This window comes from Alosa alosa, chromosome 11, assembly GCF_017589495.1.
Source record: "Alosa alosa isolate M-15738 ecotype Scorff River chromosome 11, AALO_Geno_1.1, whole genome shotgun sequence".
NCBI lineage: Eukaryota > Metazoa > Chordata > Actinopteri > Clupeiformes > Clupeidae > Alosa > Alosa alosa.
The window spans coordinates 27,516,153-27,539,940 of NC_063199.1; the positions used below are offsets into that span (position 1 = coordinate 27,516,153).

Here is a 23,788-nt window from a genome sequence, read left to right on the forward strand (position 1 = left end):
TCTGTCCACTCAGAGTGTAAGCTATACGAATGCACGTTTATTTTTCTTTCCCATTTTTCCAAACACCATTGATCCCAAACAGCGTCGTTAGGATTACTTGTAGACAAGTTCTGCTGTCCTCACACACACTCCCTCTTTGGCAAAGTATAGGCGCACACATCTCTCTCTCTTTTCCTAATGCACACATTTTAATGTTACATTTATTACGAGGTCTCCTTCTAAGATAGTCTTCCATCATTGAAGTTTTTCTGTCATTGCCTCTTTCGTTCTTACTTACAAATAGGCACATACACACACACATACACTACCTCTTAGTTTTCAAGCATACACTCACACACATGTAAAGTATATACACACACACAGTCATTTCATCTATAACAAATACACACAACTCTCATCTCATGCTCCTGTGCACTTCTGTCCTCTTCTTCCCTCTCTCTCTCTGTCTTTCTCTCTCTCTCTCTCTTTCTCTCACATACACACACACACACACACACCTTGTACTCTCCTCTGCCGTGGGTCTCTTTGTTTGTCGATATTAACTGATATTTTGATTGATTTTCATTTGTAATGTATATTTTGATTTCAAGAGGGTTACAACAGCAAATGTATTTATTTTTAAAACTGTTCTGTTTCACCAGAGACAGCTGTTTCAGTACATTTCTGGGTAAGCATGTGTGTCCATGTGTTTGTGTGACTGTGTGAGTGTCTGTCTCTGTGTTTCTCTGTATGAAAGGTCTGTGCATTCAGCTTTGAGTGTGTGCGTGTGTGAGTCTGTATTATGACTGTTTGTGTGTGTGTGTCTTAGTGTGTGTGTGCGTGTGTGTGTCTCCATTACTGTATCACTGTGTGTGTGTGTGTGTGTGTGTGTGTGTGTGTGTGTGCATATGCTGGCCTTCTGGTCAGCCCTGTGACCGACTGGAGTAGGTGCCTGGGGAGACTGCACAGGCGGCTGCCCTTTTGGAAGGCTCACAGGGAGAGGCGGCTAGAGTTGAGTTTCCTCAGCTGGATTAAGTGTGAGACTCATGTCAACATGGTGGTCTGCACAGGACTACGCACTACTCACCCAGAGTGATGGGCCTGGATGGGACACACACACACACAGCAACTTATGCATATGGACACACAGAAATCCACACACACAAGCACGTGCAGAAACACAACAGTATATATCACGTCAAACACACATGAACATACATGCTTATAAAAACACACACAAACTACATATTCTCACACCGAGGAAACTGCACAGATTAACATCCTCACACACACACACACACACACACTGCAGAGGTGTTTTCAGGCACATCTGGAGCACACGCATTGGCCTCCAGCCTGAGATTTGTTGTTCTTGAGGTCTGATGTCCTCTCCTCTCCTTTTCTCTTCTCTCCTCTCTTCTCCTCTCCTCTCTTCTCTCTTCTCCTCTCTTCTTCTCTCTTCTCATCTCTTCTCCTCTCTTCTCTCTTCTCCTCTCCTTTTCTCTTCTCTCCTCTCCTCTCCTCTCTTCTTCTCTCTTCTCATCTCTTCTTCTCTCCTCTCTTCTCCTTCTTCTTCTCTCTTCTTCTCTCCTCTCCTCTCCTCTTCTCTCTTCTCCTCTCTTCTCCTCTTCTCTCTTCTTCTCTCCTCTCCTCTTCTCTCTTCTCATCTCTTCTCTCTTCTCCTCTCATTTTCTCTTCTCTCCTCTCCTCTCCTCTCTTCTTCTCTCCTCTTTGTGTGGAGCAACAGTGCTGATTTTTCCATTCATGCTCTCAACCCGTCTGTTTCAGTGATGGGAGTTTTTTTCATCAACAGAGCTGAATCACATCGGGTTCTGCTTGGCATAGGGATCTCCTATTGTCTCAGCTGTTACAGTAATAAACTACACTGTTAAAGAGTCTTTACACACGCACACACACTTCAGCGTCTGTAACACATTGGTGTGTCTTCTCAGGAAACGAGAGTCTCTTTCTCATCTTTTCCCTCACACAAACAAAGGCACGCTTACACAGAAGCTGAGGCAGATGTTCACCCCTTGACCTTTGCCGTAATGACAGAGTAAACTTTAAGGTGGTCCAGTCAGGTGCCAAGAAGCTGAAGGGAGCACCTTAAATAGTACAAATAAAGCAGTGGAGACCTGTCGGAGTGTGTGTGAGGTGAGGGCCAATATTATAAATAAACTTTCACCGTCTTAAATAATCTCAGAAGTGGCCTGAATGGTGATTATTATTATCATATGCTGTCTTGCCATCCATGAGAAGTCTAATAGCTTAATGATAAATGTATCCCTGGTCAAGTTAGTTCAGACAGAGCTATTAGAAAATGAGACTTTTCAAAACATGAGAGATTAGGAATGTGACGTGTGTTAAGTGAGGCGGTGATTGTGAATGTTTTGGTGTGGTCCCTGAGTGAGTTTGAACTCCGGGTCGGGCGGAACCAAGGTTTGGTGTGTGTGTTGGTGTGTGTGTGCATCTGTATGAAACCATGCACTCAGCAGCTGGGAGCCCCAGCATTGCAGCATCATTTTTTTGGGCGAGTGTGAAATCTGGCAGTGGACCCGCAGCGATCGAAGCCAACTGGTGCTCAGTCGACCAGCATGGTAATTATTTGTGTAGGAATTTTTTAAGGTCAATGGAACAATATCCCTGGGTTTATTTCTCGCTAGCGGTTATTCCACTTGAAAATGATATTTTCATGGTACGATCTACACATGTAATCATGTCCTTTACTGTGTGTGCTCATGTGTGTGGGTTTGACTTGGATTTATTTTGCTAACCTCCTGTCACAGTTTTCACAGAGGGGACGGGAAAAGATAATTAAACATGTGTGTGACAATAGGGGAATTGTGATTGCAGGCCTGCAGGGTACATGTTTGTACTCCTTAGCCCCCTTTTGTACACATTGTAAAATTGAACAACCAGAAGTAGCCCTGGAGTAATTTGTTCCAGTAGCTAATGTGAGATGTGGGGCTTTGTGGCGCGAGGGCACTTCCAGGTATTCCCTTCACTTCTTCCACATTTGCACTGCAGACTTAGCCTAGAAATCTACAAATCTACAAATTACATTTGCTGCCAGGGCTAGTCTAGCAACTCTCCGTTGGCTTGTGAGCTCAAAAAATTGAACTTCTATCAGGCCAATCAAATCGTGTATAGAGTCGTTAGGCGGGCTTAACATAATGATTGATGGCAGAGTTGCAACTGTTTGGCTTGAATTCCCTGCTACTTGAAAACAAAGATGGATGTTGCTGTTGGCGAACAGTGTGACATGAGTTAAGCTTTTATTAAGTTGGCAAAAGTTTGAACTAGCCAACTAGCTCCGCTGGTGGGAAACGCATGGGACTCATAGCGCTGTCCTATTGCGTGCAGAGGGAATTTGAAAGACAACCTATTATCCCACCCCTCGGACTGAGCACTGCGAACGGTGAGTGCCCAGACCCTACATTTTAATGTGGGTCTGGCTCGTCAGGCTACTGCAGACTGGCATGAACATGCCTCTTCTTTTGTTTTTACAACCATATGTTTGTTTGTGTGTGTGCATATGTGTGTGGTGTGTAGTACATGCATATAACACATTTATTTAATATACTCACACCTCAACAATACCATCTCTGCACAAACAAACACATACACACAAACAAAACACACACACACACACACACACACACACACACAAACACATGTTTTCTTATAAAAGCAACATCTTTCAAGAAAAATTAAACAGAGGGCACAGATGACTTGCACCACACTAAACCAGTCTCTGCAGCATCTGTGCACCAGAGAATGACCATGGCCACACTTGGCTCATAAGGTAGCATGTAACCTGCCAAGCGCCCATGCACGTATATGCTTCTGTGCAGACTGGTACATCCATGCTATGACCCACATGCTCTACACATGGGGTGTGTGTGTGTGTGTGTGTGTGTGTGTGTGTGTGTGTGTGTGTGTGTTTGTGTTATGCGCGGAGTAAACAGGCCCTCGCCCGCCCCCATGCACTGTGCGTCGGACTGGCAGCATTCCTTCAGTGGGTAATGATGTATAAAACTGTGAGCCAGCGGGACACACAAGTTGATTAGTGGCTAATGTTCCTCTCAGCATCGCCATCAATCTTCACCACTGACCCCGCCCTCCCGCACCACTGAGTGTGTATTTGCACAACTGAGGTTGGTTTATGTAGAGAGTGAAAATACATAATAAACTCAAAGATTAAAACCCCCTTTGGAGCGGGGTGGTCGGAAAAATGGCACAGTCGAGGAAGCGGGTGGTGAACTGATTGCACATGAAACGAGACCGATGACACTTCTCTAAGCATGGCAGCATCTCTCACTCTTCTTCTTTCTCTTCTCTCTTTCACTCTCTGTCTATTTCTTTGTCTCTTTCTGTCTGTCTCTCTCTCTTTATCTCTCTCTCTTTATCTGTCTATTCTCTTTGTCTCTCTCTTTCTCTCACTGGTTGTCTGTGTGACCTTTTTGATCACTTTCAGAAGAGATTTCAACAGCTGAAGCTGTCTTTGCGCTGAAAAGTTACAGATAGATTCCACCACTACACTGCAGTTTTTTTTTTTTTTTAAAAGCTGATTTGCTACCAAAAAAAATACCTCATCAAAGGTTTAGTTAGAACTATTAGAACCATTAATTTACTGTCTTATGCCACTTCTTGACATTTCATCATTAAAGGCATTTCTAGTTGTGAAAAAGTAAATCCTTTGGGCTACAAAATCTTATTTATTTAAATTTCACTCTTGGCTTGATAAAGAACTTATGAAGAAACGTTTTTAAAGAGAGCAATATATCTCTCACCATAAGATATTCGTTGCTTGTCTAAAATAGAAACGGAATGTGTCCCCACAGCCACCCTGCGTGTGACCCTTTGGGTCCATTTATGTGTTGGAGAGGCACTGCATGGGACTGGGACTGGACTCTTATGTGCAGCTCAGCTTCCTCACTAAATAAATGGAAATGAGTGATGACCTCATCACTGCCACGGGCACTCTCATAAGCACGTCTCTCCCTGTCTCTCTCTTTATCCGTCTCTGCCTCTCTCTCTTTCCATCTCTCTCTCTCACACACACACACACTCTAAAGTATTTATTTCTTCTGTGAAATAACAAGAGGAGAGAAGAGAACAATAACTGTAGATATGTTTTGACTATCTACTAACATAATCAACACTATCATCTTGGGGCTGACAACTGCTGTAACAATATTTATGATCTGGTAGCCATTTTGCCTCATCTTTTCCCTGAGCTTATTAAAGAATAGCATAACAGGACATGGATAGATGTATACACAGCAGAGTAACATGAAGCGTGGACAGTGTATATAACATGAATTCTAATGGATATCTGTCGCACTGCCAGAAGTATATAAAGATGAGACTTTGGATTTGGATTAGATTCAGTCTGATAATAAGTTATCTTTTTTTTAGAGACATATAGCGTGTACAATATTTTTTGGTTTATTGAAGTGCATTGTATTTTGTCAGTGGGTACCTTTTACTATAATTCCAAATATTATAATGTACAGAGAGGATTACTTGCATTGATTACAAACAGTATACATGTATTTTCTATGTATTTTTTTTCTAATTATTTATCTGTTGATTGTGATTTCTAACGTGCTGCTCAATGATTTCTGTGAACTGTTGCTTAGAATAGATTCACATAGCCCCGGTGACTTTTGCAGCAGAATAATTACATTTGATCACAAATAAATACCATGACACCTTGATTTTGTTTCTACCTGAGAAATGTGCCCATACTTCTAAAGAGTATAATTTGTTCCATTTAAATGAATTTAAACTATATATTCACAAGTAAGTTTGTTATGCAATGCTACTGTTATATAGTGGCAATTTGAATGCAATGAATCGTCAATGTAAAAATGTACTGAGACCTATATGCTCACTGAAACTGATCTCATACTGTATTGAATTCCATGTGCATTCAAAGCTTAGTCCTGAGCACTAAAAATTATCAAGGCTCGGACAGATGTTCACTAATGATAGAGGCGGGCTGAAGGATGCAATCTCTGCCTCTTTGAGAAACAAAAAAAAGAGTTTGCAGGATGACGTTTTATTTACACTTTCAACAGAAGAATCCTATACACAGGAAATGCTTGTGACTTGTAAGTTCCTCTCCCTCAAATGTGGGCAAGTTTATTTATTTCCAGCAGCATTCCTGGTTCGTGCTCTCCTCATCGGCAGTGTGAGGTCTCTCAGCCTGACTACAGCCCCCCGCTATATATAGCAGTGGAGGGTTTACATGAACTGAAGGCTTTACAGTGAGGCTAGCAGGCCACAACACTGCAAACCCTCTAACATGGATGTGATGCACTGTCTAACTTATAATAGACAAACTTGCGAGTTATGGTGAACCAACAATAAAAGAGATGTACTGTAAAATGGGGTTGATCTCTCCACTGGTATCATAAAAGAGTCGGGTTTCATATTGTGGTTTTTAACAGGAAGAGAATTTGTTTTCATTAATCATGGAACAAAATATAGCCATCAACTCTCTCAAATGGAAAAAATTCCTCTTTCAAACAAATGTCAGCACTAATTACGGTGAGAGCATGGGGAGGGTGAAGGCCTTAGTCTAAAAACCCCACGGGCACTACCTTTGAAAACGTCCTTTGAAATATCCCTCTACTGTAGTCCTTGAAAAGTCCTCCTAAAATACTCATCTTTTCATAATACACATTTCGGTACATTTTTGATTCTGGAATCTTCAGTAATTATTTGTTAACTGTGTTTTATTTTTGCTTTACTTTGAGATTCTTATCACTCTGTGTTGATATCTGACACACCATAGATGTATAAGCAGTCCTTACCAGTGACAAAGAGCCACTATTCTCAACCTTTTCAACATTTTTATTGGTATCTGAAAAGCAGTAACTCCATGGTCAAAACACTCTGTCGGATGAGCATTTGGTTCAGATGTGAACATAGGATTTTTAAAAGAAATCATCTATATTTGCAATGCAAGGAACCACTCGTATGTTTCAACAGAGGTTTGAGTGAGGCCTTTTCCAGGGATACCTACATTTTAAGACAACATTTTTTACAGAAATACCCCTGGTGTGACTCCACCCAAAAATAAAAACCTGACAGATGGGAACTGACAGATAATTTTAGAATCTAATTGTATAACATGGCTCCGCATCCTTTATGTAATGTCCAGTGGCTTATTCAAACACTTAAAAAGGGGTGAATCTTCCACTGTGACACATCTGTCCAAAAATGGCCCTCAAAAGAACCTAGCACATTTATTATTATTTTTGGTGCCCTAGTATGTGTCACCAACTAAGATAACTAGGGCACCAAAGTACAAACCAAGTGCAGAACCTTGGAATGACTCTGTCTGGAGTTGCTATTCCATTAATAGAAATGGCAAAGATCAGAAAAAGGCAGTGCGGTTTAATATTATGAGCTATAATATTTTTAATTCCGCATTTTCCCAATGCAGTACCTTCAGTATATGGGGTTGGGAACCCATATGTCTTCATTTAAAACTGTTATGGCAAACAAAATCACAGTTTATAGTCATAGGAATTACACCACACACTTAGCTTTCAAAACACATTCAGAATTTAGAAGTGGCTAAAATGGTAGGCATATACTTAATCTATAAACAGTGAAAAGCATAGTGGATAAATGGAAAGACACATTGACACGAGAACAGTCCACAATGCTCTCCAAAATGTTTCTGTGGATTAAGCTGCTCAATAGGTTTGATCAGGAATTATTTTCCCAGGTGAGACTCAACTGAGGTGAAGGACGTTTTCGGGACAAGTGAGAGACAAATAGGAGCAGAGTGGAAATCCCATCGAATACAACCGCGGGTTGCGCGCGCCAAGTAGCACAGAAGAGGTAAGCGCGTGACTGCGCGTCTCCAAGCAAGGCGCAACGGAGCTCCCGAAACTGCACCTGCGCTGGCTTGTCGTGGCTCTTTTAGATAATATGTTCTCTATGCTGAAACCGTTGGATTTCTCTGTAGTTTTAATGGGATTGAATGAAGGAACGCACAGGTTGGAATCTGCTTCGGAGATAAGTGCACTTCTCCTTGAACCTAACAAGGCGCTTGAATCCTTCTTATCGGCAGTAACGGGGCTTCGGCTCTCCGTCTCGCCCGTGTGGGCTGCTGGAGCGCCAAGCCTCGCTGCCTCCTGCCATGATGTACTTGCATCTGTAACATGAGGATTCGGGACTGCGGGGTGACAGTCCTGAGACGAGCCTGTCGGATGATATTTGCTGTGTGCGCTCAAATCTGGGTAATGAACTGATGCGTTCTGTTGAATTTGAACCCTATTCAACTCACCAAGGACTGGCTTCATTTCTTCATTTTTCTGTTCTTTGTGTTTCTTTCCTGAGTCTCTGAATGTCCTCTCTCCCTGAGGTGAATCCTCGCGCGCCGCGTGCGTACAAGAGTCCGTTTTAGGAACGCAATGCTGCTGAGCGACTAGGACTTTACTCCTCTTATGGCTCGATTTGGCGTCCCCCACGTCTTGGCCTTTGGACTTTCTTTTCCTCCGCCTGTAGTTCCCATTCTCGAACATGTCAAGACACTTCGTATCAAGAGTCCAATAACTGCCTTTCCCTGGTCGCCCTTTTTCCCTCGGAACTTTGATGAAGCAGTCGTTCAACGACAGGTTGTGTCGGATCGAGTTTTGCCAGCCCTGCTTGTTGTCATGGTAGAAAGGAAAGCGGTCCATGATGAACTGGTAGATACCACTCAGAGTGGCACGCTTCTCTGGCGAGTTTTTGATGGCCATCGCAATAAGAGCTATGTAGCTGTACGGAGGTTTCTGCGGAGGCTCCTGTCGAGGAGAAGCAAACCCCAAAGTTGGAATCAGCCCCCCGCCCTCACTTCCATACACATAAATCAAGGATGAATTGGAGAGAGAGAGAGCCGAGGAGGGCACACCGAGCTGGGGCACTCGACTGTGGTACAAGCTCATTACTACTTAGTCTCGCTTCTTCCAGCTGCGAGTCCGGAGGGTAGAGCCCGCATCAAGAGCTGCTCCTGCAAAGACTGCGAGACTCCTGCCGCGTTCCGTCCTCATGAGTCTAAAATGTTCAATAATTGTTGTACGTTTGCTGTTTTATGTTGACTTAGCTCTGGAAAATAAATTGTCTATGATAAACACTCGCCGTGTTCCCAGCCCACCCACATTAATTAAAATTTCATTGCCGAAAGCCCCGGCTCTCTCCCCGCGTGTCCCTAGCGTACCAGCCAATGGTGTGCCGGGTTATTCCCTCATTTGTTTATAGAATTAGTCTGTTGATAAGTCTGCCCACCCAAGTTGAATCAAGCTGTGTTTATTTGGAAAAATTTCCGGGCACCCAATACATAAACGTACTGATCTGATGTTTGAAATATCACGTCCACCCTTGACGCTGAAAGTTGCTCGCACAGAGAGAACAAGCAAACACGACAGAGCTCTCACTAGGAGATGCTGTGGGTTACTTAAAAAGAAAACAAAGTATGTGAATGGAAAATAACTTAAATAATTTCACTCTATTCAAGATGTTAGTGTCCCAACCGTCACAGAGCCTATACTTGTTTTTTATTTCTATATATTGAATTTAGGCTATAATTAAGCTTTGGGCATTTTATCGGATTTTTGCATTACTGACTTTATCTCTGTTATATTTTGTCTTTCCGCAGTCATTTGGGAAGAGACCAACCCATGCAGATGTGTGTTCAATCGCCCCATATTGTCTACCGCCTCCACAAACGCGTGCAGTAAAAATTCAACAGTTTTAAGAGTTTTATCAACAATGCCGTCCAAGAGCAGCTATTTCCATAAAAGGGGGATTTGGTGGGATGTTAGGGTAAACTATATTATTTGTAGATACGTGCATGATGCTTTATATTATGTATTTTCCTGTTTAGAAGAAAACGAAGGATTATAACAACTTTACAAGTGCACACAGCTGGTCTGTGCTTACATTACCAGTTAGGCGGTTTCAGTGAATAAACTCTGCATCTTTCCCGGGGTTTGAGTGTTTTTTTTTTTAACAGGTCATGGGCGATTATTTATAAAGAACAAAGCCCCAAATTGACTATGCTGGGCCATATGTGCAAAAGAATTCATTTTAGCCTTACTTCAGACTAAAACCTTTCTGTGTAAAGTAGTATAGGCCTACTCACACAGGTCTTTACAAGCTTTCAAATGTCACCAAAGAAAACGAATCAGACAAACTATGATTTTGAAGTTGATGTTTATTTTTTGCTTTCTTTTTATGTTTGCTGTTCTAATTAAATACGGAACTATATGTGAATTTATGCAGTTTCTCCATGATAGTGCATTTATAATGCACCTTAAATTACCCTTACAGTCTAATTGCCTTAAATAATGTGGATTTCTCTCTCTCTCTCTCTCTCTCTCTCTCTCTCTATCTATCTATCTATCTATCTACTCAGCCTCATTAGTATAGAATTTTAGAAAGTTAACTCAAGATTCAATCAAGATTCAAGAAAAATATCTTTTAATTTTAGAAAGTCTTTTTTTGAGAAAGTTGATTAAATTAAATAGAAGAGAACTTTCAAATGGATTATATGTGGCTTGCATGGCTTGCAACAGACAAGCAAATAGTAAGACAAAAACAGGTGGCACTACACATTACAGTTTTTCTCAGTCGCTTTGGTGCGTTTCTCAGATCAGAATGAAAATTCTCATAGCTATTAGTTCAACCTCCACAACATTTAGTCATTTGTACACAGCAATTTCTCCTTCCTCTGAACAAATTGCAAATGCTTTCGGACATGTATCAGTTGCTTTCATACAATTCTCTGCTGTTTTATAAACATTATCATTTGCTTATGTCATGTCAGTCAAAATGAACTATATAATTATGGATGCTGAATAGTTGTTCCCAATTAAACAAATGGTCTTCATTTCATTGCTTAAGTCATTACATACAAAATTGTTGAACTAGTTATCAAATTCTGTGACAATGCTGTAGAATTGCAAAGAGCATATACAGTAAAAATGTTAAACGTACGTATTCAGTGTCTTGTACTCACTTACTCCCCTAAGCAATGTGTAACTTTACTGTAGTTTTCAAATGGCTGTAAGTTGTGTATAGTGCTGTCTTGAGCATGTTCAGGTAGTGTCACAGAGTTCTGACCTTTTTTTGCATTGGAAAACACTGAGAGAATAAACTGCCATAATGAAAACATGACAAAGCCATTTGACTATATCTTGTTCATAAACGATTGGGTCAAGACTTCTCATTTTGATGACAGTGGCAGTTTCATTGACATGAATACTTGTTTTTGAGGAATGGACTATCCATTTTGAGCAAGTGACATGCTTTTGCAGGTTGCACTAATTGTTTTGAGAAATGCACTAACTGCTGTGCAAATGTTAATAGTGATGTGAGAAAAGCACCAAAACGACTGAGAAAAACTGTAAGAACAGGTTGTGTCAATGTCTGTGCAGGAACTTATTAGCACTTTGCAGAATTAAATGGTAGCACTGAAAGAGAGCACTGATGATGACTTTAGCCAACAGACTTGTGGGCATCTCTCTCTCTCTCTCTCTCTCTCTCTCTCTATGTGTGTGTGTATGTGTGAGTGTGTGTGTGTGTGTGTTGATGTATGTGTGAGTGTGTGTATGTGTGTGTGTGTGTGTCTGTGCACGTGCATGCATGGCTGTGTGCACTCATGTATGTAAGTTAGGCCACTTGGCCGTTTCCCTGCAGCCCTGATCAGATACAGCAACAGCAACATCCATTATGGTCCATTTTAGGTAAAATACATTTGTGTGACCAATTTCTAGAGTTATTTAAAAATGTATGGGAAAATCACTATTGTTACAAAAAGGGCCAACATTACTGGGCATGTGTTTGTGGAACTGTCAATTAGCCTATTTGTCATTGATCACATAAATAAACAAATAAAAGCTGTCTCTTGTTAGGTCCTCCTGGTAAGCTCAGGCCGGGCTCCTTGCAATGCTGCAGTTTGTTATATTGAACAACTATGCAGCTTGCTGACAACTCAATAAAAATGTTTTGTCAACAAAACATGAAACAGTTGAATTGGTTCCCTTTTAATCATAAAATCATCAACCCTCTGACACCATCCATGCCTCCCTATAATAACCACTTTTTCTCAAGCACTGGTCATTTTTTTAAGGCCATGGTTGTAAAAAAAATATCTAAGTGGGAAATTGAGATGTATTAGGCACATCTGTCTTTCATTTCAGAATGTCAATGTGTGTTGTTTGAAAAATATTTTTGTCAGATTTACTATCAAAAGTAGGTCTATTGTCCTGGCACTGTAGGTCTATTGACACAATATTATTTTGCCTAATCTTAATAAAAAAAGATTAAAATTAATCTTGATCTCTGATGTAAAATTTGTTTTCCACATATGTTGACTTTTCCTATATTTCCAAGTATATAGGCTATTATTTTACTTTACTAATAGGCCATCTAATTTTCTTCATTATCAGGACTTGGCAGACACCTTTCCTCATCAGCCTCTAGCATGTTACTGTGTTTCCAGTATCAAAACACTTAGGCTAATTCCATTTTCATTGGATTTTTAAACAGAAATTCAACTCATAATTTGATGTAGCCTATCCACCCATGTTCTACTTTTTCATACCAGACTGCTAGGCTACCCTACAGAGGTCAAGGTGAGCTTGCTGCTCACATCAGTTGACTGTTGAGAAGTTTACATTTTAAAACATTGTTGCAATTACTTTGCTACCTGTCTATGCTCTGGGTGGGTGGTCGACGTCCGACGTCCGTCACATTCTCTTTCTTGGTGGCAGGCAGGATAGAGGTGAAGTGGCCGTGTTGGTATCTAGTATGGACAAACATAAAGTAGACCTAGTAACTTCTGGAGTAATTGGTCTGGAAGGCTAACTTTTTGCTAAGGCAAGACGCAATTATTTTCATGCAATGACCTGTAATTATAGGGCGGAGCTCTCAATCTTGAGGATCATAAAAAGCAATTTCCACCTATTTTGAACAAACAGAAAATGCTTTGCTACATCCATGCAGCCGATTGTGTAGGCTAGGCTACTTGTCTGCTATGATTTTAACATTTTCAATTACTATGTTGGTCGAAATGCTCTGGTCCCATGCTGAATATGTCCTACCCCATAAAACAAATAGGCCATATTTCCTCGTTTGAGTCATTATATGTAAAAGTATTGAACTGGTTGTCATAACTAGTTATGCTACAGTAAATCTGACTTACAGTGGTTCACACCAGGGGTTCACACAGACCACATAGCCTACTTTGGAGAATCTGCGTTGCCTTGCGCAATATTGATCTGTAACAAGAACATACAAAAGTCATGCTCTCTTGCTGCTCTCCGAACAACCCACTCTAACTCCAACTGTTGGTAACAAACACTTGCAATAAGCGCCATCGACCAGCTTAGGCTACTTCAGAAGCGATTTATATTCCTTGATATTCTATTTGTAGTGTGTTGTTGACCCAAAATCGCTACACTCCATGTTGTCTTGTTTGACAGCTTTTTGAGTTCTCACCAAATATTCTGGTGTTCTCCAAAATATCGACCATCAATCGACCATGTTATGTATGGCCAGCCCATGGCATGACACAGGTAGGTAATCTTCGTGAAAATGACGAATGTGCGAATGACAACATCTGGAGCTCTAGGTGGGCAGAGCCCATAGACAGTAAAGGCAGAGCCAGAGCTTTATTAAAATTCAGTGACGTAAGCAATCCTCACCAGCCAACATGCTTTTTAGCCAAACTGGAACACGGGATGTCTCTGTCGATTCTTGTCTGGGACCATGAAAGCCATTTGCAGTATATATTCTGGACCAATCAAATAGCTTAATCGAACTTGTAGCGATCAGGTAGCAGTGCGCGATGCGTTAGCCTGTATTTCAACACTCAATGTGGTATGTGACAAGACAATAGTTAATGTTTACTTTCTAGCTTTTGGCAATTAGCTGTCGCTAGCTCATCGTTCTAGCTCGCTATCCAGCTTCCCACAGTGACACACAAAGGTGGCATTTCAGTAGTTTAAGGCTATGGTAATATTAACATTTAGTTTGCACGCGAGGGGACCACGTCTATAGAGTTGTGTATTCACTGTAAAGTTAAACAGGACACTTGTATGACAGCTAACTTGACAGTGTCAGTGACAAGTTGAATTGCACAATGTCAAGTACTCCCGAATCAAGGCGTGTCGGCTCGGTGGTATCAGACCCACAGCATTCCCGGAAGATTCTGACGGCCCTTCGATCCTTCCAGTTAGAGCAGTGTTTTCAAGATGCAGTTTTGGTAATCGACGACGAAGAAATTCCTGTCCAGAAAAACATACTTGCAGCCGCCAGTCCATACATAAGGTATGTCCTAGAAAGGGCGTATGTTTAATGTGAGTGAGTGTTGAGAGATGGCGCAGAGATTGCATTTTGTCCAATTCAGACGTGATTCAAAGAATGTGACCAGGTTCTCCACTGGCTGCAGGCTGTTGCATCTGTATGCAAATTCTAATCTGTGAATGCAAATTCTCACCATTCCGATGGGACCATACATATTTGAGTGTAATGTACACTTTACTGCTGTTTAAATACAATGTATAATATATCAGTATGGCACTACCAGTTGAAATGTAAGAAACTTGTTCAAGTCCATCGTGACTGGATTGAAATGGTGACTGGAAATTCACTGGAATGCTGACTGGTTCTTTCTGTGTGTAGGACCAAGCTGAACTACAATCCACCTAAAGAAGATGGTTCGGTGTACCGGATTGAGCTTCAGGGTGTGTCTAGCCCCATCATGAAGCAGATTCTGGATTACATTTTCACTGGCGAGGTGTGTGTGTGTGTGTGTCCATGTGTGTCAGGGCTTGTCGAGACGTGTTACTCCTTGTTCTAGTCACTTGCAGTGTTTTACAACTAGTAAGAGTAGGCGTCTACTCTTATGTATACACTTGTAGATTTGCATCGTTGTTCTGGGTTGTTTTTGCTGTATCACAGAAATGAAATTCCACAAACTTACATTACACTTACAGAGTGATCTTTACTCTAAACACTTACATTTGTGATTTTGTCCACACTTACCTCTCAGTTCACATGGTGTTAAAAGTCTTTGTCCCAATGGTCCTCTGTCTCCACCACCTCCACCACAGGTGTCTCTGAGCGAGGAGACCATCCAGGACATGGTGCAGGCGGCCGACCTGCTGCTGCTGACCGACCTAAAGGGGCTGTGCTGCCAGTTCCTGGAGAGCTGCATCGCGGCGGAGAACTGCGTGGGCATCCGGCTGTTCGCGCTGCACTATTGCCTGCATCACGTTCACCACGTCGCCACCGAGTACCTGCAGACGCACTTCCGCGACGTAGCCGCCAGCGAGGAATTCCGTGAGCTGCCCCCCGAGCGCCTGTGCGAGCTACTGGCCATGGAGAAGCTCAACGTGGGCAACGAGAAGCATGTGCTGGAGGCTGTGGTGCGCTGGCTGAAGCACGACCTGGAGGCCAGGCGGGTAAGACCACCAGTGCTTGGAGGCCGCCGATGCTCTAACCGTGCTATTAAAGTCACGCTACCCTCAAAAGTGCTATGTGTAGTTTTTAAAGTTTGAAACATTCAAAAATAGAAATGGCAATAAAATGTGAAGAAATGGGGTCAGCCCTATGTTCCCACAGCCCTGTGTTTGCACATTTCTAAGATTTTTTTTTTTTCACTGAAAATTAGTCTTAGTCTTAGTCTTAGGCTTAGGGTTAGGCTGTGGGAACATAGGCACACTCCCGAAGAAACAACCGTTTTGATGTAAAGTCAAAAACACCTATGCTCTATGTTGCCCAGATATCCACTGACTAAAAGTTAACATGCAAACCTGATGGCGCTGGGCGGGCCTGTTCTCTTGTAATACCACTTTTGACCTGTTGTAGCACTGAATTAAATACAATGCAGGTCAGTGGAAGAATGCTGTGTGACTGTGTTCAAGACAACAGGGATCTTACAGAATTACACATAGCTCCTTAAAAACGGTCTTCTTTAATGCCTCGGTGAAAGGCCTTTGGGTAATAACATTATACCTAATAACATTATACCTCAGTGAAGGGTCTTGTAGTTACCAAGTTGTTACCCTCAATGACAAAATACCAAGCTAAAAGGGTTAACTTAGACATGGCCATGGATTCCTTATAATTATATCTCCAAGTGACAAGATTGATGAATGAGCTTTGGACCTGTAACCGGAGGGTAGCCGTGGCCCACTGGTTAGCACTTCGGACCTGTAACCGGAGGGTTGCCGGTTCGAACTCCGATCAGTAGGCACGGCTGAAGTGCCCTTGAGCAAGGCACCTAACCCCTCACTGCTCCCCCGAAAGCCAGCTGTTGATGCAGGCAGCTCACTGCGCCGGGATTAGTGTGTGCTTCACCTCACTGTGTGTACACTGTGTGCTGTGTGTGTTTCACTAATTCACGGATTGGGATAAAAGCAGAGACCAAATTTCCCTCACGGAAAATTGAGTATATATACTTATACTATACTTGGACCTGTACCATTGACCCAATGCTGGGACAGTGATCTTCCATAAAAAGAAAACTAAGCTTTTGGTAGTTACCACAGTCTTACTCAGACGTGGTCATTTATGGCCTATTATTGCATCTCAGTGTGTAGTTTATACACTTGTCATCAGACATGCATTGTAACAATTTTCCCTCATACTGTATGCTCTTATGGAGCTGAACAGCAGGATCTGGATAAGTTGAGAACAGCACACAAGAGAATAATGGGCTTTATAGGGAGGGAAATGCTATTCCCTCTGAAGGCCCTCAGACCGTGTCTTAATCATTTGATGTGGCATACTGTATGCCCAAGTTACCACAGTGGCTTATCTTTGGAGTGCACCAAAATACAACATATTAAAAAGCTGGATGTTCTGCTTGTGGTTGAATTTCACAATAATTGTGTTGAAGGATACAGTGTCTGTGGTTTCTCCGCTTTTGTAGGTGAAGACAGTGGTTTAGTTACTCTGTGTGTAGATGTTGCCTACAGTATATAAACTGCACACTTCAGGGTTGGCGGCACAGTAAACCTGACTTTTGAGCCTGTGTGAAAAATGGTGTGACGGTACTTTAAATGCCAAGACAGTGGGCTTGATCCCTGCCTAGGGCAAAGGCTGACATTCACATACAGAGAGTCAGGCTCACACACAGTAAAGCTGTTCTTCACACACACACACACACACACACACACACACACACACACACGACACCTGAGATGGCAAGCACTCAGCCCTCAGGTATTTCACTGCATAAGCTGCACACCTGTGACCACGCACACACGCTCCCACCCTTTTCTTTCATCTGAAGTTAATTTAGCCTGACTTCAATTAAGGCCAGCCTTCCCAGTCAGACAGGTGGCTTTATGATGGACACTTACACCTCAAACTGCATCCCTGGGCAGCCAGTTCAAAGAAAAACATACACATAACAGAACATAAAGATACACCTGTAAACATCTTCCTGATTGGCTGAGTTATAGCATGAATTAGAAGCTAAACTAATGGGCTAAACTGATAGTATGTAAAGCTGGTTTTGTGGGGGTTTTATGTTTGAAGTATGTCTAAAAGTTAATGTTAATGTGGATTTTTCTGTAAGGCTCATTGAAAGTTGTGGAAACTTTACAAAGATGTTCACATTTGAAACTTTTCTTGCCTACCCTCAGTTGTGCACAAGTCAGAAGACAAGCAGGACAGGTCTTCAAGGATGTCAGTAAAACACGAGAACACTACACATGTGAATCAGAACTGAACCCAAGGGAGTTTAAAGATCTTAATCTAAAGACAACTGCCAGTCAAGCATTCTTTACTCCTGTCCCCGATAGTCTGCCCGGCCGGCCGTCTGTCTGTCTGTCTGTCTGTCTGTCTGTCTCTCTCACATAGTGACAACGGTCTGTAGTCCCCTGATTGCTCTTGTTCTGATAGTGTTCCTCTCTGCCCCTTCACACCCCCACACCCCCACCCCCTTCTTTCTTGCAGGTCCACATGAAGGAAGTGATGTCGTCGGTGTGGGTGCAGGGGCTGGATGCAGGGTACCTACGAGATCAGATGATGGCTGACCCCCTAATGAGGGAGGTGATCGGGGAGTGCTGCAGTGACGCACTGGCAGGGAACAGCCAGCAGGGGGAAGCCATGCTCGCCGCTTTCAAACCGCGGGGCTACTCTGAGTGCATAGTTACTGTAGGAGGAGAGGACAGGGGGTGAGTACACAGAAACACACATACACACACACACACACACATCTGTGCATAGTTGTATTTCTTTGAAATTCGCATGCTCTCTCTCGTGCTGTCTCACTCACACACAAATAGACCTCCACATACAGCCAAATGTCTTCTGTGAATTCTGCTGCTCTCTTTTACTCATAACCACACATGTGCTCACAGTCTCACATACACACAGACACAAACACATACACACACACACATAAAGAAGTTTGGAGTGAAATCTATTGTCAGAAGTTCGGCTTGCGTCATTTATCAAGTCACATAAAGGCCTCATTGTGTCACGATTGTTATGTTACTGAATTACAAACAGTAAGTCACACCATGACATTTACAGTCACATGCTCTGGCTTCCCACAAAGGGAATGTTTCCAGAGAGTCTGCAATCCAAACTTAAACTGAAGCTTGCTCTATCTTGCTGTCGTTCTTTCTGACAATTGCACAACTAAAGGTGCAGTCAGCGGTTGTATGCAATTTCAAGCTATTCAAGCATTTTTTGTCACATTCAGCAATCATCTCACAACCGCTAGTTGCTCATTTCGTCAGTACACTGTAAAAAAGTGGAGTTTCTGTAGAAATACTGAAGGGAGGGGTGAGCTACCTCTCTGGTGTGTTTCGTTTGGTCCTTGGTTAAAATATAATGTACATTGTTTTGGACAAAGGCGTCTGCTAATAAATTTAAATCTAAATCTAAACATAAACAAACACGACTTCCTGTACAATGAAAAATGTGATATTTATCTATACACCACTGGTTGCTACTGCCTTGGTTTTTTGTTTCAGCTCTTGTTTATATATTTGTATATCACACAGCTGGGAAAAATATCTCAACATAAGATGCAAGTAAAGTAAACTGTGCACTGAACACATTGTGCAATGGTGCAGCAGTTACACAACTATTGAGCTGCTTTTGTTATGAGCTTGCTCCCTCCACCCAGAGGATATGACGTGTACAGTGATGAACATGCATCACTCTGTGTGCTAAGTACCCCACACTCGACAGGACGGGGATAACCAGTCCTGATAACCTTGATAAAAATAGGATGCCTCAATGAAAGGCCTTTGGACCTGTGTGCGGTTGATGCAGTAATGTCCTCAGTGACCAGCTCCTCAAGGTCAAGGTGAAGGTCTCTTGAGTAGCTGTGAACTCAATGTGCTAATGATTCAAAATGACAAGATGCCTCGATGGCAGGGCTTAGGATTTGTGCCATGCATGACGGGGATGCAACAGTATTTTTTGCCTTCAGCAACTGAGGGCAATGCAGTGGGATTTGGGAGAAAGCAGAGAACATGATGTTTTGGAAGAATATCTGATTTTAATGATCAAAAGAACAAAGGAAGAGAGAGAAAGGTCAGAGGGTGTATGCCAAGGGTGTCTGGCTGGGCAACTGTCCAAAATGAGTGCTACTATGGAAACATGAATGAGAGCATGCATGTAAAAGCATTAGTGTGTGTGTGCTTGGCTGTATGTGCTCATGTACTTTGTTAAAGAATACTTGAATAAATATATATGTACATATAGCCTACACATACAGTAAGCGTGTTTTGTGTGTGTGTGAGAGAGAGAGAGACAGTGTGTGTGTGCTTAAGTGTATGTGTGCGCGTTTAAGTGTGTATGTGTGTGCGTGCACACATGCCTGTGTGTGTGAACTGAACATGTGTGAGTCACTGCTGTGGAACCGGTGCTGCTGTAACTCCTGCTTCCTATTTCCTGTTTACAGCACACGGAAGCCTCTGCCAGTGGTGCGCGGCATGTGCCCCCTGTACGACCCCAACCGGCAGGTGTGGATCGACCTGGAGCCTATGAGCGTGGGCCGCGTTGGGCATGGAGTGGTCGCAGCAGGTCAGTGACTGTCAGTGCGTTTACATGACACTCGAGAAACTCAAATTATTGTGTTAGTCCGACCAAAACCGTGTAACACACTCAGTTAATGCGATAGAAGCTCGCCTGACCCCTGCATGTATACACTTGTTCTGACTCAAATCAGGCTGTGTGACAGTGTTTGTGTCCATCCCTGTTCAACCTAAAGCCTGATTTATGCTCACTTTTCGTATGAAATCGATCCATTGATGCATTTTGTCCATATCTGTAACCTTGAAGTGAACGATGTCTATATCCGCGGCATTTTCTAACGTTGCACATAAATGAGCCTTAAACTGTCCTAACAAATGCCAATGAACATCATCAAACTCCAACATCCTGTAGCCAGTGGGAGTTGATGATTGTGTGCTTAAACCAATGGCCAGGCGTTTCAGTCTAAAACTACTAAGCTAGCGACGTAAAAGCCTTGTATAAACATTTGTTGTTTACATTTTTTGCTGGGTTTACTTGTCCTTCATGTCAACATTTGGCATCAGAATAAGATGACACAAAACTAGTTACCTATAAAAACAGCGCTAAGTATTTACCTATAATAAGTTTTTTTTTTTTTTTTTTTTTTTTTTCAAACTGTTTAAAACATTAGTGCAGTGTAAATTATGTATTACTCCTCTCATTATCTCAAACTCATGGCAGCCACCATAAGAGTGTAGACCATAAGAGTGTAAGGTAGGCGTTTGTTTGGCTAGTGTGAAAGAACCTTTAACCAGTCCCCTGCAAGGCTCTGAGTTACATTTTTAAGTGTCTGGTTTGAAAAGGCATTTCCTCCGCACCTAAAATGCCTGCTAATCTCATGGAAGTCACCCCTTCAGCCATTACTTAACTCTCTGGGCCCATTTCCTGTACATGGATTAAGACTAGTCGAACCGAAATTAATATGTCTACTGAAAAAGAGATTTTAGTCCAGGACTGCTCAATCCATGTTCAGTAACTCAGCTGTTTCTTTTGGTTCCTGGGAGATGAATGGAGGTCCATTAAATCTGCTAATCAAGCCTCTCTGGGTCAGACATGACTTCATCACTTTGAGACAGAAGTATACGCCTGAAGACAGGTTGGAGAACTTGGCACAGCCTATGGCCACAGGCTGTTCTAGAATCTTCCTTCAACGTGACAAGACCACCACTTCATCATTCACAAACTTCAAATCATCAGGCCACGCTTTGAGCTGTGACCTTATAAGTCCGTTGGATTTGTTTAGTAAATTCAATCTCATTTAGCCATCAGTCCATTCCTCAATCACTCTCTGGCCAAATTTTCCTACAACGGTCTGTAAATGTTGTTGTTGTTGTTCAGTTTATGTCTGTTCTAGAATACTGGCGTTAACCATCATAAAAACCTTCATGTCAGAAATCAGAACTCCATTTCTTGAAAATCTAGCAACATAGAAAGATGACAACTCAAAAAAAGAATCAGTTCTATATGTATATGTCCAACAAAAAAGTTAAAGTATTGTCTTGCCTGAGAAATTATTTATACTCTTATGGGTGTGAAGGAGCAGAGGTAACATTACCAACTGACAATTGGTCGACCTGGAGTCGATTCCCGCCTTTACGAGTCTGTGTTGCTTTGGATCAAAGTGGCTGTTATATCAGTTAACTTTAGCTTTAACCTTTTACACACATCTTTCCAACATGATAAGCCCCCATCACCCCCTGTCCCGTCCCCGCCTGATGCCTCCTTGCCTGTGCCTGTTGAGGTGTACATGACCTTGGCAACCTTGACAGGGATAACAAGGAGGTGGACATCACCCATTTCTTGCACTTCTGGTTAGACACAAACTGCATTTTGTTGTCTTTGTACTTGTACTCTGCACAATGACAATAGTTGAATCTAATCTCATCTAATCTAATGTATCAGTCACCAAGCCTGTGCCTAGTGTTTTGAGGAATGTAACTTTCTTTCCTGTGGTGTGTGTGTGTGTGTGTGTGTGTGTGTGTGTGTTATCAGAGGGCTACCTGTTTGCAGTGGGTGGGATGGATGACACCAAAACCGTGCTGAGCAGTGGGGAGAAATACGACCCGGAACTCAACACTTGGAGTCCCATACCCCCTATGAAACAGGTAATGTCATGGGAAACAACATACACCATTCAAATAGGTGACAATATAGCCTATATCAAACAACATACCCCCTACAAAACAGGTGACAATATACCCTATATAAAAAAAGGTAACAATTCGCCCCCTATGATACAGCTGACAACATACCCCATATCAAACCGATAGCAACATACCCCATATCATACCGATAGCAACATACCCCATATCATACCGATAGCAACATACCCCATATCAAACCGATAGCAATATACCCCCTGGCACAGGTGACCACACCACATACCATACTTTAAGACCGGTAGCAGACCTCATCCCAAGAAGGGTATGGTATAGATGAGCTGATGTATGGATGCTGTGAGGTTGGCTTGGTACACTGTCTATCTGGTGCTTTTTTGTTTATTTATAGTAGTTGCCCACTAGAGGGAGTAGGTCCAGCACATTCTGAAATCTCCCACAACATGGCTGCCATCTGTAGATGTCATTATGTAGATGGCCTTACCTACTAATAACTACTGTTAAGATATATGCCGTTAATACCGTTAATATATAAATATATATTTAACTCTGTATAAATAAATTTTACCTTTTATTTTATTGGAAAGATGATGGTATGACAAAATGCATTATATTTTTCTATTAAATGTAAGATGTGAAACTGTGGCCACATTTTCCACCAGGTGTCAGTAATGTGCTGTTTTAAGATGTAAACTCACTTCTTGTGTGTGTGTGTGTGTGTATGAATGTGCATGTGTGTGTGTGTGTGTGTGTGTGTGTGTGTGTGTGTGTCTGTAGGCTCGTCAGCACTTTGGTATAGTTGAACTGGATGGGTTGGTATATGTGCTAGGGGGAGAGAGTGAGGATTGTGAGCTGCTCACCGTGGAGGTGTATGATCCACACTTCAACACCTGGACTACACTTCCTGATATGACCATGGTTCGTAAGGTGTGTCTCTCTCACTCACGTTGTTATCTCTCTTCATCTCTCTAGACAAACACACACAAAAACACAGACACATGCATACTTGCATATGTACACACACAAACACACAGACGCATGCATACACATACACACACACACACACACACACAGACACAGACACACAGACATGCTGTACACACACTGTATACATGCCATCAGGTCTATCACTCACACTCTCCTGGTGTTGTGTGTACTGATGATCTGTTGTCTGTAGATTGGCTGCTACGCCACCATGAGGAAGAAGATCTATGCCATGGGTGGAGGCTCATACGGCAAGCTGTACGACTCAGTGGAGTGCTACGACCCTAAAATGCAACAGTGGACTGCCCTCTGCCCCCTCAAAGAGAGAAGGTACACTCCACAATGTCTGCTTAAGAAGGTGATCAGACAAGACGCGTTTTTTGCAGTGAGGGGCGTCTTTTTTATGTTGTTTCGTAGGCTATTGGCAGTAAGCCAGGGGTGGGCAAACTGCGGCCCGCGGGCCGGATCCGGCCCGCCAAGCACTTTCATCCGGCCTGCCGAGCATTTCATTTAGTTATCAGGCTGCTCGCTATTTTTTTCCTGCGATAGGGACGACGTTGGTTAGCTTTACTGCAAACTTCTTTTCACTCTCCTTAGATAACGTTTACAATGTCAATGTCAAAACATCATGTTAAATAGAGATAACATCATGT

The 23,788-nt window shown here is 42.3% G+C and overlaps 2 protein-coding genes and 1 long non-coding RNA gene across 3 annotated transcripts in view; 1 reads left to right on the forward strand and 2 right to left on the reverse strand.

Annotated features, from left to right (window-relative positions):
• On the reverse strand, positions 1-13,563 carry LOC125303721. Its single transcript, XR_007195087.1, has 4 exons — positions 13,486-13,563; positions 13,190-13,265; positions 12,695-12,790; positions 1-1,080 (listed from the first exon to the last, which is right to left on the reverse strand). It is a non-coding gene; the product is annotated as an uncharacterized LOC125303721 (long non-coding RNA).
• On the reverse strand, positions 6,568-9,121 carry foxl1 (forkhead box L1). Its single transcript, XM_048257605.1, has one exon. It carries the CDS (start codon positions 8,928-8,930, stop codon positions 7,734-7,736), a length of 1,197 nt encoding a protein of 398 aa, XP_048113562.1. The 5' UTR covers positions 8,931-9,121; the 3' UTR covers positions 6,568-7,733.
• Positions 13,354-23,788, forward strand: part of gan (gigaxonin) — a 20,612-nt gene continuing 10,177 nt past the window's right edge. The window contains exons 1-8 of the mRNA XM_048257604.1: positions 13,354-14,316; positions 14,671-14,785; positions 15,102-15,452; positions 17,956-18,176; positions 19,922-20,043; positions 22,027-22,139; positions 22,929-23,078; positions 23,329-23,465. Coding sequence (XP_048113561.1) covers positions 14,129-14,316; positions 14,671-14,785; positions 15,102-15,452; positions 17,956-18,176; positions 19,922-20,043; positions 22,027-22,139; positions 22,929-23,078; positions 23,329-23,465 — 1,397 coding nt within the window. The 5' untranslated portion in view covers positions 13,354-14,128. The remainder of the gene's footprint in view (positions 14,317-14,670; positions 14,786-15,101; positions 15,453-17,955; positions 18,177-19,921; positions 20,044-22,026; positions 22,140-22,928; positions 23,079-23,328; positions 23,466-23,788) is intronic.

Bases quoted from the DNA above. Each gene is read 5' to 3' on its own strand.
- foxl1 (XM_048257605.1), bottom strand. From the start codon at position 8,930: ATGAGCTTGTACCACAGTCGAGTGCCCCAGCTCGGTGTGCCCTCCTCG.